We start from the raw sequence: 18,709 nt of genomic DNA on the forward strand, positions 1-18,709 counted from the left end.
TTTTATTAGTTCCCAGATTTCTCTGCATGGATATAATCACATTAATAATATACGGTAATATTTTGACCAACACCGATTTTAGAACAACATTGTAATGCAACATATATACATAAAATGAAATACATCAGCTTTTAGTATTGCAATCCTAACGACTATTGGAATAAAGAAAACAATAAGTACCAATGTATAAGAGAACTAAAAGGAAAAAGAAAGGAAAAATATAACTAATGTAATTTCATTTTAACTTAAAATTCATGATGTAACTAATTAGACTCTTAATGTTCCGTCTCGAGTAAATTAGAAATATTCCGTGTATTCTAATTCCAATCTTATGTCAACGTTAGTTAGAATAGCTATTATAATCAATAAACAACTTCCAGCCTTTCCTTTAAATATCAAACTTATATATATATACATATATATATATCTATTCTTAACTTTCGATCTTCATTTAGCATTCATTACAGGTAGATCAAACCCATTGCATTTTTTTTTTATGATTTCAGGTATTGCGCTACTATATTTTTTCTATAAAAGTTGATTGATATTTTTTTTCGCAATAACCGGAAAAAGAAAATAATTATTCATAGAAGGCAAAAGAAGGCGATATAAATTTATATGTAGATTTTTTTTCTAGACAACAAAATTTTTATACGTACTATTTAAAACTAATTTAAATATTACAATTACGGTCTGATTACAAAAATAATATTAATTTCAAAACCATAATATAATTAATCACTTATAATTCACTTCTGTCTTTGTTTTTTTCTATTTGACAATCTATTAAGAAACGAATATTATATTATCTCTATATTGGAAATAGTTCTTCCAAATAAGAGATTGAAATATATTCGATATAATCAAGGGAAGCTACATTGCAGGTAATGTCAAATACTCAAACTATTATTTATAATAACAATATACGTTCAGATAATCAAGTGTGGAGCTTTAATATGAACAATAACAATAATAATAAGAGTAGTAGTAGTAATAATATTATGAATAATTTGAATAATTATCCATATTCACCACCGTTTAATCCAAGTAATAATGGAATTAGTAATAATATCGTTCCAAATAATAATTCAAATTCAAATTTGAGATTCATATCTCCAATCAATAATACTTTCGATAATAGTAACAAAAGTGGTAACAATAGTCCAACTGTTGATACTAGGTACAGATCACTGCCGTCTCCATTACTAAGCACAAAAGATAGCAATAACTACAGCATCAATAATAATATATTACAAGGTTATGATAATAAACCATATATACCAACAATATTGAGCAACAGTAGTTCTGGATCTAATGGCACAGCTGCTCCTGCTCCTGCTCCTGTTAATATAAATAAGCTGCCATTTTCATTGCCACCAACTGCTATTTCATCATCACAGAATCTACAAGTTAATAATCCATTAAATAACCATATTGGAATGGCTAGGCCACTTATTACAAAACCAACTATAAATAGTCAAAATATTGTAAATCAAAATGGAAGTCATATGCCTTACCAAAATGGCTATAATGAATTACCTCATCTACGAAGAACTATTCCAGAAATAATGAACCAGCACCAAGCATTCAATAATTCAAATGCTAGCATTATCGTAACTTCAAATTCTGCACAGTATTCAATGCAAGCTCAGAAATTCCATACACAAATAATGAATTCAAATACAAGAAAAAATACTCAAGAAACTATAGCTAAGTCAATCGCAGAAAAATACAAAGATAAACCAATTTCTGAATATGTTCCAATAGTGAGAAATTCAGAAATGGAATTTTTAAAGTTAAATTCAAAAACTCATTCCAAATCTACAATTCAGATTGCTGAACAAATGCGTAAAAAAGAAAGGCAAGTTTATGCTTTTATTTGGTTAATGCAAAATTGTGTATCTGATGAAACCAGTTTTGTTCCAAGAGGTAGAATCTTTTCACAATATGCTTCATCATGTGTACATAATTCTTTGAAACCACTATCACAAGCATCTTTAGGGAAACTGATTAGATCTGTATTTCCAAATTTAAAAACAAGAAGATTAGGTATGAGAGGTCAATCTAAATATCATTATTGCGGTTTGAAACTTGCAAATGATACTCAAACTCAAAATGAGATATTGAGTGATGAAGATAGTGTTATTAGTACTGATAAAAAGTCAAACATAATAATCAGTGGTGCTTCTGAAAATTTGCCTGGTAGCCCAATAAATGGCTCCGAAGATCCAAATAATGAATCAAAATTGCAATATCTTTCTCCAAATACTAAATCTGATATGGATGGTTCATTTTCAAATGATAACAGCTCTTTGGAAAATGATGATATTTTTTCACCTTCTTCTAATAATTCATCCAATTCTCCTTCAAGATATTGTAAAGATAAGCAACCAACTATCACCAATAATGATGAAATACTAATATATCTTTATTCAGGTAATGACTTGCCATTTGTTAATGGTAACCTATACGATGTAATTTTCAATGATGACGAGGTGAAATCTTCTAATTTCAATCTAAAATATCCTCAAATTCCTTTAGAATTATTAAAAGATGATATGGATAGAGACATTGTGTCTTCTCTGGAATCTATGTATTATGCTCATTGTAATACATTGTACCAAAATATTCGCTATTTAAAATTTGATGAAATTGAAAATTCTTTATCAATATTCAGTTCAGGATCGATTTCTCCGCAAATGTATAATTTATTCATTTCGAATAAGTTGAGTGATTGGGTAGCAGAATGTGATATGATCGTACATTCCTATCTGGTAAAGTTTCTATCAAGTATGCTAGTTAATCACTTCATTGACCAACAAGATGGTACTTTGTCGGAACTTTCTTTAAAAAATCTAGAACAATTTGCAGATTCATATTCTAATATGCTTGAGAAATCAATTATCGATTTACCAAGAACTACTGCTAATAAGAAATTAAATATTGCTAAAATGTTTTCAAGATTATTAAAAAAATTAATATCTTTGCTACGGATAATTAAAACATTCAGCACCACAATCGTTACCATAAAAGAAATGGATGAGGACACATTATCTGTGATTGATTTTGATAATGTAATGGATATTCTTGATTCAGATGTTACACCAGATAGAAGAATAGAGATTAGAAATTTTGTTATTACTGAAATGCAAGCTTTCATCAATGACATAAATAGTGATAATAATGAAACTTCAAATGCTGATAAAGGTGAAATGATCTTCTCTCGTATAGCAAAATCCCTTTGTGATTTATTTTCAAAACTAGAGAATACACCTGTGATAAAAATTATGTGCAATGCAGTTAGAATTACGGATTCATTGATGACCGAACTTTCCATAAAACCTGTTGATAATCTTTTGCCATGGTTTTTATACAATACACTGTCACATCATTTATTTTTTATTTAGTGGAAGTGAATTCATTTTTAACTTACAACTATAAAATTGAATCTAAACAGTAATAATAATAATATTAACATTGTTGTCACTGGTGATTGATCCCTAAAATATAAAAAACAATTTACAGGCTAAATATAAGAACGTATACAAACGGGGATTGCATGAAAAATTCATAATTAATAAATATGAAGATGATCTTAAAGAGATTATATGCAGTTTTTCTACAAGTTTTTTATTTAAATGATCACTTCATAATTTTGCATTTATATATACTTTAAAAAAATTTATGATTAAACTATCACTTATTGAATTGTTGTATAATAAATGTACATTATTCAAATATAGTCCTGAAAAATAAAGAGATTACAAAAGAAGCACACGCTTCCCTTTCCTTCTTATGAACATATACACTATAGACGATATTAAGTAATTGCATTATTAGCACTTTAATAAATCATAAATTTATATATATATATGAATTACAACATAATGCAATTATAAGGTTTCGCTTTTCAAACAATTCATATACTGGAAAAATCTCGAAAGTTCTAGAATGTTACAAAGGAGCCGAATAAATTGAAATTTAGTAGTACATTGTAAAAAAACACTAGGGGAAATAGTGAAGTAGAAAATTTTGAGAATAGCTAGTAGCAAAAGATAAAACCAATTGGAAGGATAAGGAAACATATTTAAAGAGAAAGGTATAAAGAAGAAATTCTTGTTTTAAAAAGGTTTGTTAATTATTATAAAACTTTCAGCACTTTCTTGATTCAATTAACTGCTATTTATTCTTTCAAGTGATTTAAAAACTAATTTGAATTGATTACAGTTAGAGTTAATTGAAATATATATATATTGAATAATAAGCCCATTATATATTAGTATTTTGATAAAAAAAATTTTCACAGAGCAACACTATCACAAATACACACAATTTTATAAAATCTAACATGGTAAAAGAAACTAAATTATACGATCTATTAGGCGTTTCACCATCTGCCAATGATCAAGAAATTAAAAAAGGATATAGAAAGGCTGCATTAAAATATCATCCAGATAAACCAACTGGTAATACTGAAAAGTTTAAGGAAATTTCAGAAGCATTCGAGATATTAAGTGACAGTAACAAAAGAGAGGTATATGACCAATATGGTTTAGAAGCGGCAAGGGGTAATGGTCCTCAATTTGGACCTGGTGGCATGCCAGGTGGCCCAGGTGGCTCGGGCGGTGCACACACTTTTTCTAATGATGACGCATTTAATATATTTTCTCAATTCTTCGGTGGATCTAGTGGTGGTAGTATGCCAGGTGGTGCTTCCTTTAGTTTTGGAGGCATGCCAGGTGGTATGGGTGGTATGCCAGGAGGCATGGGAGGAGGTTCTCCATTCGGCGGTATGGGTGGCGGTATGCCAGGTGGTATGCCAGGTGGTATGCCAGGTGGTATGGGCGGTATGCCAGGTAGTTTTGGATCAAGAGGGGCATCTCCAGCAGAAGAAGAGGTTGTTACGGTCGATCTACCTGTCAGCTTAGAGGATTTGTTTCAAGGTAAAAAGAAAACATTCAAAATCGGTAGAAAAGGGCAAAACGGTGTTCAAGAAAAGGTACAAGTTGATATCCAATTAAAAGCTGGATGGAAAGCTGGTACAAAAATAACTTTCAAAAATTACGGTGACTATAATCCTTCAACTGGTGGCAGAAAAACTCTACAATTCGTTATTAAAGAAAAAGTTCATCCAAATTTCAAGAGAGAAGATGATACCTTAGTTTATTATCTACCTTTGACTTTCAAGGAATCGTTATTAGGTTTCCAAAAGACCATACAGACTATCGACGGTAGAACATTACCAATATCAAGAGTACAACCTGTTCAACCAAATGACTCTTCTACATATCCAGGGCAAGGTATGCCAATGACAAAAAAACCAGGTCAAAGAGGCGACATGATTGTTAAATACAAAATTGAATATCCAACTACATTAACTGACGATCAAAGACGTGCAATCGATGAATTATTCTAAACAGGAAAGGTATACTCCCTGTTGTCTATCTACGGTAATAAATTAAATAAATAGAAAATATTCTCGAATGTAATTGAATTTAATAAAATATATAGCATATAGTATGACTAAAATATAAGTATTTTCAATATTTCCTTTCCAATTATGTACTAACAATCTAAATGACCGATTAGTTTCAAAATCGTATGCAAACTGCAGGTTTTTATTAATAAAAAGCGGAAATTCTGGTGTTATATATGATATATATGAGGATGCAACATGTTGCGCGGCTCGATCTCCTGCTGTAGCAATGCCTAACAATTACAAGAATGTAAGCATTCTCAGTTTGAAAAAAAAATACAGACGAAAAACTCCGGATCTCATCGAATTAGATCTTTACCAATTATATATATCAAGGTGGTGCTTATAACAATGATTATATGTGATACCAATACCAATAGATAGCTGATTGTCATCGCATACAAAGGCTACTTTCTAGTATCACATCTTAAAGCAATCCGAAGTGAATTAACGATGAGTAGTTTGAACGACTTTGACGTGAACAATTTTGCAGAAAAAAATACTTCTGAGCAAGAAATTATTAATTCAATGGATGACAAAGCTACTGACACTAGCAGTAGAAATGAGATAGATAATAGTATATCTGACAAAGATTCGTTGAGCAGTTTTGAAGTTAAATTTGATAATGAATCTGAGATTCCAGATCCAGAAGATATAAAGAGAATTCTTCCAATCTACAGAAAGTACATAATCGGCATGGTTATAACACTAACATCTATGGTAATCACCATAATATCATCATGTTGGACTTTGATTTCTGATCGAATAATGGATCATTTTCATATATCACATGAAGTTTCTGTTTTAGGAATTTCTTTCTATATATTTGGACTAGGAGTTGGACCATTGTTTTTATCACCTTTAAGTGAATTGTATGGTCGCAGAAAGACATTCATAATTTCTCTTTTTTTCAGTATAGTATGGCAGTGCTTAGTGATATGGTCTAAGACAATCGAAGGTGTCATGTTTGGAAGATTTTTATCGGGCTTTTTTGGATCAGCATTTCTAAGTGTAGCTGGTGGGCTTTTTACTGACATTTTTGAAAAAAAGAACATTGGTATACCTATTACCATATATACAACCTCACCTATGTTAGGACCGGCGCTGGGTCCTATTATTAGTGGAGCGTTGCATGGGACAAATTACAAATGGACGTTTATTACAATGTTGTTAGCATCGGGGTTATCATTCATTTGTGTCATTTTACTTGTTCCAGAGACATATGAACCAGTTCTTCTTATTGAAAAAGCTAAAAGGCTTAGGAAGGAAACAGGAGATGAAAGATTTTTTGCTCCGATGGAATTACAACGTCGTGATACAAATTTGTTAAACTCAATAGCCAACTCAGCCAGAGGCCCATTTGGATTGTTGATAAGGGATCCTATGATGGCAACATTATGTTTTTACACGGGACTTGTATTGGCTATTGTCTATCTATTTTTTGTTGCATTTCCTTATATTTTTGAAACCATTTATGAATTCGGAGCAGTAGAAGTTGGTTGTGCCTATGTTGGTCTATTAGTAGGTATTTTGTTAGCGTCTCCAACTTCATTTATCATTCAAAAACATTATGAAAAAAAAGTTGCTGATAATAATGGCATAAGCACTCCAGAAATGAGATTTGAGGCTTTATATTATGGTGCCTTTTTAACACCAATTGGTTTAATGATTTTTTGTTGGACATGTTACAGAAAAGTTCATTGGATTGGTCCAATTATCGGTAGTAGTATATTTGGATCAGGAGTATTTTACGTGTTTACTGGGGTATTCAGTTACACAGTAGATGGGTATCGTAAATTTTCTGCTACTGCAATGGCATGTAACTCTTTTGTTAGAAGTACGATGAGTGCTGTCTTTCCACTATTTGGTTTACAGATGTATAAAGGCATGGGAGTTAATTGGGCAGGTTTTTTAATTGCCTGTATAACAACTGCCATGATTCCAGTTCCATTTTTATTTGAAAAATATGGTGCTAAATTAAGAGCAAAATCACCATATGCATGGGATGATAATTAATATAGTAATTTGATTTAATATAATTTGAAGTAATACCAATAGACAGTGTTTAATTCATATAGAATGTTTTTAAAAAGAAAGGATATAACGATGCTCTTTAAATCCTTGTTAAAAATGCATACACATATATTTATTTATATATCTATATATACTGGAACCTCACGTTATCTGAAGCGAAAAAGATGAACTACAATTAGTACAGAATCATAGTGGTTATAAACAGAAGTCAACATTGCTATCGACACAATATAATTTACCTGTTAAAAATAATATACTGTGTCATTTTAAATAATTAATGACACTTTATAAGAAGCATTCTTAATTTGGTTCGGACAATTCTACTACTTAACTGACACATTATTACGTGGAGTACAACAATTGTTTGCTGGCTTAGAATAACTTCATTCAAATATATTGTTGTATCATCGTCTCTTGTCTTTTCTGCTCTTCCCAATCATCTGCAAATTCCAATAAATATATTTAACTATGTCGTTCACAATGATTTATATATTTTAGGAAATTTAAAATAGAGTACCCAGATATCACACAATCTAAAACATAATTTCATTCTCTTCATTGGGAGAAAAGCAAGATATCACTTATTTTTGTTTTCTTTTCTTGTTCTGTTTTTTATGTTTTTTCCGTTTTTGTAATTTTATCTTTTTCATGCTCCGTAGTTTCTCTAAAAAGTTTTGATCTTTGTATTATTATTATTATTACTATTATTATTAACTATCTTTTTTCCTGATGCGAAATTTTAAAATTGATTTTATTTTGATTCAATAATAGTAAAATCCAATCACTTTAAATGTTAATTAAACTACATTGTATTACTTTATATTATCTTAGTTTGCCAAGATTGATAGTCTACTATAAATATATATTTTGCAGTTTAAAAGAAAAGGATAATAAACAGTGATCGAAATAAAGTACACATACTGTTAAAAAAATAATAAAAACAAGAATGTCAATTAATCCTGCTACTGTTCAACCTGTTTCATATGTTGGTTTTGATACCATCACAAGTCAAATAGAGCACCGTCTCCTTAAAAAAGGATTTGCTTTTAATATAATGGCCGTAGGTCAATCTGGTCTAGGTAAAAGTACATTATTAAATTCATTATTCTCATCACATCTTATTGACTCAGCTACTGGTGGTGAGATTTCCAAATTACCAATCACAAAAACAACAGAAATTACAGTTTCTTCTCACACTTTACAAGAAGATAGAGTTCAATTAAAGGTTAACGTCATTGATACACCTGGTTTTGGTGATTTCATCGACAATAATAGAGCTTGGGATCCAATTGTTAAATATATAAAAGAACAACATTCCTTATATTTACGTAAAGAACTAACTACCAACCGTGAAAGACATATCACTGACAGTAGAGTCCATGCTCTTTTGTATTTTATAAAACCAAATGGATCAGGATTGAAAGACCTAGATATCGAAGCTTTAAAAAAATTAACTGAAATTGCAAATGTCATTCCGGTTATTGCTAAAGCTGATACTTTAACTATTACTGAAAGAAATGAATTCAGAAGTATACTACAGGAGGACTTCATTAAACATGACTTAAAAATGTATCCATACGATGACAACGATCTAACTGAGGAAGAGTTAGAATTAAACAAAAGTATAAGGTCAATTATTCCTTTTGCCGTTGTTGGTTCGGAGACCGATGTCGAACTGAATGGTGAAACATTTAAAGGTAGAAAAACTAGATGGGGTGTCCTTAATATTGAAGACATTGATCAATGTGAATTCGTTTATTTAAGAGAATTTTTAATTAGAACTCATTTACAAGATTTAATTGAATCAACTTCGTTTGTTCATTACGAGAGCTTCAGATCTAGACAATTAATTGCTTTAAAAGAAACAGCCTCAAACCGTAACTCTGTACCAATGACACAACGTTAGTTACAAATAATGTTAGAATCCAATGTGGATATAAAAATGAATAGGACAGCTTAAACACAAATTAGGTTCATTATATTATATAGATATTTAATATAAATAACACCATCAAAAATGCTAAAAATAAACTATAAAGGCTTATTTATATAATTTATATGCTCTATATGATTTATATAATTAATACAATTAAAAAACACTTTAAAATTAAATTAATTCTTTCATTTCTATGTAATTTTTCTTAATTTGTTTAGAAAAAAAGATTAAAGATAATTAACATATAAGTGGAATTCATCTTCAAACAATAATAACAAATAACATTGGTTTGCAGGCAACAAGAAAATAACATATAACAATAAAAGATTATTCGCGTAATAGGATAATAAAAAACAAATAAAAGCGAAAAAATAACACATAATTATCATCTACTTGTACAATGTTTATCTGTTCGGATACTTCATTTTAACATAACTATAACTTCACATTATTTAATATTATTAACTGTAAGCAGATAATATTATAGGATATTAATTACTTTGTTTATTAAAGTTTTAGAATATTGTAATAAGAAATTAATTAAATAAAATATGTAAGTTATATCATGTGATAGACTATTATCATTTTGAAATTAGTTTATTTGTTAGGATATATTATTCTTCTACGCATAAAAGATATAATTGTTGTAATAATTTCATTTGTGATAATATTTCAATGGCACGGATATAATAGTTTTGTATTTATCTAAATCTTTAATCAACTGTTGCTACAGTTTGGATTTCTATATATGAGAATTTAACTAATTAGCATTATCATGTTTCTAATATGAAGTACTTTCTAAGTTCATTATACTATTTTGGCCATCGATAAGACGGAGAAGAAATCCTGTTTATATAGATGACAGATAAATATATTATTCACATATCTTTAATTTTAATCTAGTGGAATATCTAATTGAAACATTAATTAGAAGAGTTAGATCTATTATATATTATATTTGATATTAGTTTTTTCCGTAACGACTAAAAGAAGCCATTAAATCTTATAACTTTTATGTCTCAAAATAAATAGTGAATCTAGCACAATGAATATAAATATTAAATAAAGTTAAGGTAAGTATTTTATTTTCTTGTTTTTAATGATAACGATAGTTTATGAAAATGAAATTTCATTTTTATATTAATAAAGTAACTTATTCTACCAAATTATTGTCTACTATTTTTCATATTGTTCATGGAAGTAAAATGTTTATCTGTTTCAGTTTATGAACTACATTGATTAATTATACTGTTTTTCCTAAATGCTGATGAACCAATTGCCCATCTATTTTATTAGTATTTAGCAGTTTGAAACCTTTTTTTATGTTTCATTCATAGATTATTTATGACTTCATAGCATGGTAAAACGAGTCCTTGATCGAAATTTCATTTTCATCAGCTAAGTAGCTTAACAAGTTTAGCTGTAATAATGAATATAACTTTTTAAAATCTATCTAATTTTCTAATTTCGGACATTAAGTAATTGTCCAAATGACAAAGAATGAAAGCTTTAAAGTATCCGTCATTTGAATAATAATATGTATATTGGGTCGGCATTTCCTGAATAAACCTGTGAATGTATGAAGGGATTTTATTATCGTGGTTTTCTTTTTATTATTGTGGTAGAAGTTTGGGTTGATGTGACTTAGCTTTGATCTTAACTCTAGTAAAGAGAAAAATAAAGCCCACGGAAACTCTACTCCGTATGTATGTATGACATTGAGCAGAAGTTTCCAACATTGCAATAAATTACTGTCTGACTGTTTTTGGAAAAAGCAAGGAATCAAATCGTAAAATATGTTCATTAACCCAATCCTATCCAGTTTCATATAATCACAATCTCTATAACTGTATCCAGTATTTATTCTAAGTTCATTATAAATACCTCTAAGATTATAAACTTGTTTTTCGTGAAGTTGTTGCGATATTCCTGAATATTGAAAGAAATCATGATTTCTATGAAAACCATGGGTTAAATGTGCGTTGTTCTTTATTATTTTATCTTCAATTATTTGTAATTTTCTATTCCAGGAACAACAGTTATCATTTGTTACATCCCAATATAGGTCTTTATGGTTTAGAAGGCTTTTATATAAATACATTTGGTAATTTTCTTTAGTTTCACCATTTTCTTTCGTGGGATCAAAACATTTGATATCAACATCATATGTACAGTCTTTTTTATTAGTTTTATTATCAAATTGATATTCATTGACAAATCTGATATTTGCTACATTATTATTCGCAATACCTGTGTTAGTTTTAGTTACATTGGTATATGAAGTAGTATCAAAGAAAAACAGATCAGAACTTATATTTTTCAGATCAAGGTTATGCAGTCTATTGTAAATTTTATGTAGATACTCAATACGGTCAATTAAATATTCATCTAACTCATCCACAATGTTAGTTTTGAAATTAAAATTACTTTGCAAATGTAAAATCTCGTTTTTGCTTAAAGTGGTAACGTATATGGGGTGTTGATTAAAATGATATTCAACCTTCTTATCTTGGGGAGAATTTTTGCAATTACTATAGCATTTAATAATGATTTCATTTTTTAGCTTATAAACTGTCAATAACAAAGCCCAAGGAAATATAAGGACATATCTTGAAATGATTGTTTTCAAATCTTCCCAAAGTCTCAACGTAAACTTTTCATTTGAAATCTCCTCAAAATAGGGAAGAATCGATAATAATTCATTCATGACAACCTTTTTACATTTTTCCTCATTAGTTTCCAACGCATTTCTATTAATATTTTTTTTTTTGGTATATAAATTTGAATAGCGGCATGCCGTTAATAAATATTCGTTGACTTGTGATGTTGTATTATTCCAACGAAGAGCATCCTCATAAGAGATAAGTAGACGATTAGTTGGGTCTTTCTTATATTTACCATATTCCTCCCACTTTTCAATTTTATCATCAAATAAAATTTCTCCATAAAACTTCTTCTTTCTACATTTTGATTTTAGATCAAAATATAATATATTGTAATCGACTGAACGTGGTTTAACTTTCATTGATTTATGAAAATCAGTGAAATTTACAGGGTCGGATTGAATTGGTAATCTTTGCATTGTTAGTTTCTGTTAACTTATGTATTGTTACTGTTCACATTAACATGAACTTATATATGGAAGAAAAAATAAGTTAAATTTCTCGAAAATCTTGATTACTGAAATATTATATATGCATCCGGTTGTAAATTCAATCAATTTTTTATCAAAGAATCTTTAGAGTTATGATGCAGGTTTGTGTTTCCAAAGTCCCTGATGACAAAAAATATAACTCTGACGCTGGTACAAAAAGCAAGCTTCTAGTAATCTGAAAAATCTTAGAATTTTGATGAAAAGTGCTAGTAATATCATATACTAAGCAGATACTCAAAGTGAGCGTCTCCAACTTAGGTGAACAATGGGGTAGCTTTGGGTCAATGATTACATTGCCAATAGATCAGATAACAAGTATGTCATAACCGCATTAGTGAACAAATCATTTAAAGGATCAAAATATATACGAAATCTAGTTGGAAATGTTATCGTGCAATTATTAATAGTATAGGAAATCAGCAGGTATATAAAGAACAAGTAACTATTTACTTCATTACTTACAGCGATAATGTATCCCTAAACAGATTACATGAAGAGAATTGATTGGTCGTTATTACCAAAATACATCAATCTTAAAAACTGCTATTAAAGAGAGTCAAGCTTAGTTCATTTTATATATTGTATATATCAGACAATTATATTGTAAATAATCTCAAGTGTTTATTAGAAACCTCAGCATCTAAGTTAGGGCTATTCTTGCTCAAAAGATGAATTCATTGCTTTAATATATTAAAATGTGGTTAAGTTATATACTATATAATTAGATTAATCTCTCTGGTCTCTTGGACCTGGATCAATGAATTGTTAACTATTGATTACCGGGTTTATATGTACATAATATTTCAATCTGCCGTTCTGTCCACTCGAGACGAGGTCGTCGAGTTGAACACGTACGGCAGGCTGATGGTTCTACAGTACTATTTATGCATTAGAAATTCTGCTATTACATTCTTGCAGGCACTATTGTTTCAGGTTTGCAACAATAATCTCCTAAAAAGGTAATATCTGGTATCGTATAGTCACTTATACGGCCAGTGGCATTTCCAACAGTCTCAGGTTTGTAACAACACTTTCCTTAAGAGGCAATCTAGCATAGTATAGTTCGTTATACGTCCGGTGCCATTTCTCATAGTAATCTAAATTATCAAGGATCTGATTTATTGAGGATCTTATCTCAAGTCGTCTTTAAGAAATTAAGCTCGCGTGGCGTAATGGCAACGCGTCTGACTTCTAATCAGAAGATTGAGGGTTCGACCCCCTCCGTGAGTGCTTACTTTCTTTTTTTTCACAGAGTAAAATTTCACTTAAAAGATATTGGTCTATAGATTTATTTTTATGACATTGGGTATATAACTAAAAAATAATTCTGATGCAGAAAAACCAAATTCAATTATCTATATAAATTTAAGTTATGAAATATTCAATTTGTTATATTATTATTTCTTTTTCCTATTTTTGAGTTTGTTCAAAATTCTCTGTTCTGAATTGATATTAGTGGCTATTCCCATTGAGAGACCCATTGATGTACCTTCTTCATTTTCTGTTCTCAACGTTGATGGTATATCATCAAAACGATCCCATATGTTTGACATCGATGTTTCCACTTCCTCTTCCTCTTCCTCTTCCTCTTCCTCTTCCTCTTCCTCTTCCTCTTCCTCTTCCTCTTCTTCTTTGTTATTATTATGCGTATCCAGAGGATCTTTGGATGAGTTCCTTCGAATGTATATTGTTTTAGTATCTTTATTGACTAAGACAGGTGTTGTAGTTTCATTTTCTTGAAAGTAATTACTTGGTAGAATTGATGCCAATTCCAAAGCATCCTCTTTTGATGAGACTGAACTTCTTGTTCTGGTAGAGTTAACTGCTTTCCATCCACTAAGTGAATCCCTCTTTCCTGATTTTTGATGGTGCTGGTCTTCATATTTTTCTATATTTAGAGACAAATGTGTAGGTGATCTTGGGGGCGTCAGAGTACCTGTTGAATTTAAATTTATTGACATATCCTTAGTGTTGTTTGAACTAGAGGAAAATGGTCTTCTGAAATTATAAATGTTCCCAAATGTCTTAAAAATATAATCAGTAACCTTATTTATTTTCTGTTTCACAGATGGAATCCAACGTAAAATAATATTAGGAAAATCAATATAGATACCTGGAATCCTTATTGTAGAATGCAAGAGCCCTAGAATTGATCCTAAGAATAACCCGATTATGGAACCTGCTAAGAACAAAACCAATGTATATTGCAACATAGTTGTGAAGAGATAAAAACTTTCCTTTTTGTCAACACCTGTAACTAATTCTTGAATTGTATAATTGAAGAAAATGCGTAGTGGGATATTTAAAGGTAACATCAAATATTGAAACGTTGTTCGCAGCAATATCGATAGTGGTGTAAAAAGTAATATTCCCACTAGTGTATACCACGTTATAAATGCTTGCTTTATTAAATTTGTGTATATCCAAACTAACATTGTTTCAATTAGTCTGAGGATAAAGCATACAAAACTAAAGGAGAAGATGAGTATACCTTTAAAGGTTCTAGTTCCTACTTGTGTGAGTTCAAGTAAATTTATCATGTATATCAATGAGAACTGCGATAATAATGTGAACTGCGATAATACTGGGAGCAATCCTAATCCACTATCTGTATAATTGACTTCAATTAAGGTTCTTCTAATCAATTGTAAATGGCAAACAGATGAACACTAAAACAAAAAGAAAACAGTTCAGAATATAATTCTTATAATCATCTCATGTTTTTATTTTTACATATTATTATTATTACTTCTCATCCCATATTATAATTGTGATCCGGTGAGTGCCGGCGCTAACAAAAACAGGCACTTGTTATGAATAAAGCGCTGCATTTACAACGGTCTTAAACTAGTGAACTAAGTGTCACTGAATGTATATAAGCGTATATGCATGCATGACTATATATATATAATTAAAATACATAAGAGGACCTACAAATATATCTTGGCATAAATTACATGATTATGCATACCTTTATTAAAAATTCAAATACATTTATCTATGATAATTTATACATGCATGTATGTATGTATATGTGTATATGAGTATACATATTATACTTACCTGATAGCATGTTTTTATTTCCATCCCTGTGTTTATAATTTTATTGCACTTAATATTTATATCTTGTTTTTTTTGTTAATTTACGTAGCCTTTATAAGAAACCATTGTCCTTATTCTGCGAATTCAGGTCTTAGATCTGAACGACGAGGAACCACAAGCGGGTGCAATTGGCATAAATATGTAATAGCCCACATTAGGTACATCATTGCAAGTGCAAGAATGACTGTACTTCTCCACACACTAGAATTATGGCATTTTAAATTGAAACACAAATTAATATTTGATTTTTTTCAATACAAAAGATTTAATGTTAGTAAGAAGAAAGAACATAAAGTTGCTAAGGCTTTGAATTTTCCTTTAATAAATACATACGTTTGATTTTGCTTTGGTGCAAATACCCAAAAAGCACCAGATGCTAATGCAACAACAATAAATGTAATAACAACAGTATAACTAATTCAAATAAAAGTTAACATACACAATAACATAGAAATTATGTGTTAAATTAACTTGTTAGTAAATGTGTTCTGACATATTAATTGTGATCAAAAAATATTTCAATTATACATACAAACTCATTGGAATCACTATAACCTTTTTTTACCTTTGTTCTTAATATTCGTGCAGTTTTTGCTTCAACTTATAAGTTTTATACGTTCGAAATACAGTTATTTCAAATATGTATCAATATTATGAAACTTTGTGACCTAATACTTCATATCCTTTAATAATCAGCCATCTGGTAATAGCTTCCTTAAACTCAAGAGATCATTAGTACTCTACCTTTTACATTTTTTTTAGATGTTGCAACTAATTAACATTAATAATTCTTGGTGTGCATATATTTAATTAGTAGGGCAACAATTTCAATTTTTCAATTTCCAAAAATTACAATTTTAGTCACATGACTAACAATGTGCAGTTTCGTAAGTTATGATAGATATCTATATATGTGCATGTAACTTATATAGCTTAATGTTACTATTATGTTCACATTTTTTTTACTGCTGGTATTATGTATGGAGGGAGTGAGTTTCTACATACAGTGAGAAAATAACATGATAGAAAAAAAAAAAAGTGAAAAATTTTCAAATAGTATTCAATGATGATGAGATGAGATGAGATGATTTAGTAGTAACTACTAACATATTACTATTGATATTGCTATATAGTTTATTGTTTCAATAGTTAATTAGTTTTTGAAGAATTTTTATTCCAATACTGTATTATATATATTGTTATTCTTATTTATCAAATGATATAATAAATGCTTACATACAAATATATAGTTTATATTGTCACTTTGGATAAAGTTTATAATTAGAATTGTTTTTCAAAGATCGAGTAAGCAAACGATAAACGAAACTTAGAGTGAATAACAAACCATGTCTCAAGATTACGTTATTAAACCAGAATCAGTTGCTCCATCTTCTGAAACCAGCGAATGGCCTCTACTATTAAAAAACTACGATAAGTTATTGGTCAGAAGCGGCCATTACACACCAATTCCTTCAGGTAGTGCTCCTTTGAAGAGAGATTTGAAATCTTACATCAGTTCCGGTGTGATCAACTTGGACAAACCATCCAACCCATCTTCTCATGAAGTTGTTGCTTGGATTAAGCGTATTCTACGTTGTGAAAAAACTGGTCACTCTGGTACTTTAGATCCTAAAGTTACGGGTTGTTTGATCGTTTGTGTTGACAGGGCCACTAGATTGGTCAAATCTCAACAAGGTGCTGGTAAGGAGTATGTATGTATTGTCAGATTACATGATGCCTTAAAGGATGAAAAAGAGTTGGGTCGTGGTTTAGAAAACTTGACTGGTGCTTTATTCCAAAGACCACCTTTAATTTCTGCTGTTAAGCGTCAATTGCGTGTTCGTACAATTTATGATTCTAATTTAATAGAATTTGACAACAAGAGAAACTTAGGTGTTTTCTGGGCTTCTTGTGAAGCTGGTACTTACATGCGTACATTATGTGTTCATTTAGGTATGCTACTAGGTGTCGGTGGTCACATGCAAGAATTACGTCGTGTTAGATCGGGTGCTTTAGGTGAAAGTGATAACATGGTCACTTTACATGATGTTATGGACGCTCAATGGGTTTATGACAATACTAGAGATGAATCTTACTTAAGAAAAATTATTCAACCACTAGAAACTTTATTGGTTGGTTACAAGAGAATTGTTGTTAAAGATTCTGCTGTTAACGCTGTTTGTTATGGTGCTAAATTAATGATTCCAGGTTTATTACGTTACGAAGAAGGTATCGAATTATACGATGAAGTTGTTTTAATGACCACCAAAGGTGAAGCCATTGCTGTTGCCATTGCCCAAATGTCTACTGTTGATTTAGCTTCTTGCGACCATGGTGTTGTTGCTACAGTTAAGAGATGTATCATGGAAAGAGATCTATACCCAAGAAGATGGGGTTTAGGTCCAATTGCTCAAAAGAAGAAGCAAATGAAGGCTGATGGTAAACTAGATAAGTTCGGTCGTGTTAACGAAAACACCCCAGCTGAATGGAAAAAAGAATATGTCCCATTAGATAAGTCCGAAGGTGCCTCTACCTCAACAGAAACTGTCAAAGAAGAGAAACCTTTAATCAAGGAAGTTGAAAAGAAGGAAGTGAAGAAGGAAGAAAAAAAGGAAGAAAAGAAGGAAGATAAGAAAGAGAAGAAGGAGAAGAAGGAGAAGAAGGAGAAGAAGGAGAAGAAGGAGAAGAAGGAGAAGAAAGAAAAGAAGGAGAAGAAGGAAAAGAAGAGAAAGGCAGAAGATAATAGTGAGAATGATGACAAGAAGAAGAAGAAGTCAGAATAGTTCAATTTCTGACAAATATCGTTTCGCATATTTTCGTATCATTTAAATTAGTTATAACAGAATATTTACAATAATCTATATACTATTTGTACATTATCCCAATAAATTTAAACAATTAAAATTAATGGAATACAGGACAGTTGAGTTGAAAAAGTATCACAAACACTCCGGAATTATTAACTGCATGATCTACGTTATTCTTTTATTTCATAATAGTTCCTAAT

General features: G+C 30.1%; 8 protein-coding genes and 1 non-coding gene across 9 annotated transcripts; 6 read left to right on the forward strand and 3 right to left on the reverse strand.

The window, feature by feature from the left end:
* Nucleotides 1-887: 887 nt before the first annotated feature.
* RFX1 (Rfx1p) lies at nt 888-3,407 on the forward strand (the record flags this gene model as incomplete). The annotated part of the gene is made up of 1 exon (XM_003684433.1): nt 888-3,407. The coding sequence occupies one exon, from the start codon at nt 888-890 to the stop codon at nt 3,405-3,407; it is 2,520 nt and encodes an 839-aa protein (XP_003684481.1).
* A 941-nt stretch (nt 3,408-4,348) lies between these two features.
* Nucleotides 4,349-5,416, forward strand: SIS1 (type II HSP40 co-chaperone SIS1; the record flags this gene model as incomplete). The annotated part of the gene is made up of 1 exon (XM_003684434.1): nt 4,349-5,416. The coding sequence occupies one exon, from the start codon at nt 4,349-4,351 to the stop codon at nt 5,414-5,416; it is 1,068 nt and encodes a 355-aa protein (XP_003684482.1).
* A 513-nt stretch (nt 5,417-5,929) lies between these two features.
* On the forward strand, nt 5,930-7,492 carry YHK8 (Yhk8p; the record flags this gene model as incomplete). The annotated part of the gene is made up of 1 exon (XM_003684435.1): nt 5,930-7,492. One exon carries the CDS (start codon nt 5,930-5,932, stop codon nt 7,490-7,492), a length of 1,563 nt encoding a protein of 520 aa, XP_003684483.1.
* A 964-nt stretch (nt 7,493-8,456) lies between these two features.
* CDC10 (septin CDC10) lies at nt 8,457-9,416 on the forward strand (the record flags this gene model as incomplete). Its single annotated transcript, XM_003684436.1, has 1 exon — nt 8,457-9,416. The coding sequence occupies one exon, from the start codon at nt 8,457-8,459 to the stop codon at nt 9,414-9,416; it is 960 nt and encodes a 319-aa protein (XP_003684484.1).
* Nucleotides 9,417-10,920: 1,504 nt separating this feature from the next.
* On the reverse strand, nt 10,921-12,528 carry TPHA0B03790 (uncharacterized protein; the record flags this gene model as incomplete). The annotated part of the gene is made up of 1 exon (XM_003684437.1): nt 10,921-12,528. The coding sequence occupies one exon, from the start codon at nt 12,526-12,528 to the stop codon at nt 10,921-10,923; it is 1,608 nt and encodes a 535-aa protein (XP_003684485.1).
* Nucleotides 12,529-13,758: 1,230 nt separating this feature from the next.
* TPHA0Btrna13R lies at nt 13,759-13,830 on the forward strand. Its single transcript has one exon. It is a non-coding gene; the product is annotated as a tRNA-Arg (tRNA).
* Nucleotides 13,831-13,997: 167 nt separating this feature from the next.
* Nucleotides 13,998-15,140, reverse strand: LDB16 (Ldb16p; the record flags this gene model as incomplete). The annotated part of the gene is made up of 1 exon (XM_003684438.1): nt 13,998-15,140. One exon carries the CDS (start codon nt 15,138-15,140, stop codon nt 13,998-14,000), a length of 1,143 nt encoding a protein of 380 aa, XP_003684486.1.
* A 633-nt stretch (nt 15,141-15,773) lies between these two features.
* VMA9 (H(+)-transporting V0 sector ATPase subunit e) lies at nt 15,774-16,242 on the reverse strand (the record flags this gene model as incomplete). Its single annotated transcript, XM_003684439.1, has 3 exons — nt 15,774-15,903; nt 16,036-16,116; nt 16,235-16,242. The coding sequence occupies 3 exons, from the start codon at nt 16,240-16,242 to the stop codon at nt 15,774-15,776; spliced, it is 219 nt and encodes a 72-aa protein (XP_003684487.1).
* Nucleotides 16,243-17,048: 806 nt separating this feature from the next.
* Nucleotides 17,049-18,485, forward strand: CBF5 (pseudouridine synthase CBF5; the record flags this gene model as incomplete). The annotated part of the gene is made up of 1 exon (XM_003684440.1): nt 17,049-18,485. One exon carries the CDS (start codon nt 17,049-17,051, stop codon nt 18,483-18,485), a length of 1,437 nt encoding a protein of 478 aa, XP_003684488.1.
* Nucleotides 18,486-18,709: the final 224 nt, after the last annotated feature.

This window comes from Tetrapisispora phaffii, chromosome 2 (assembly GCF_000236905.1).
Source record: "Tetrapisispora phaffii CBS 4417 chromosome 2, complete genome".
Lineage (NCBI taxonomy): Eukaryota > Fungi > Ascomycota > Saccharomycetes > Saccharomycetales > Saccharomycetaceae > Tetrapisispora > Tetrapisispora phaffii.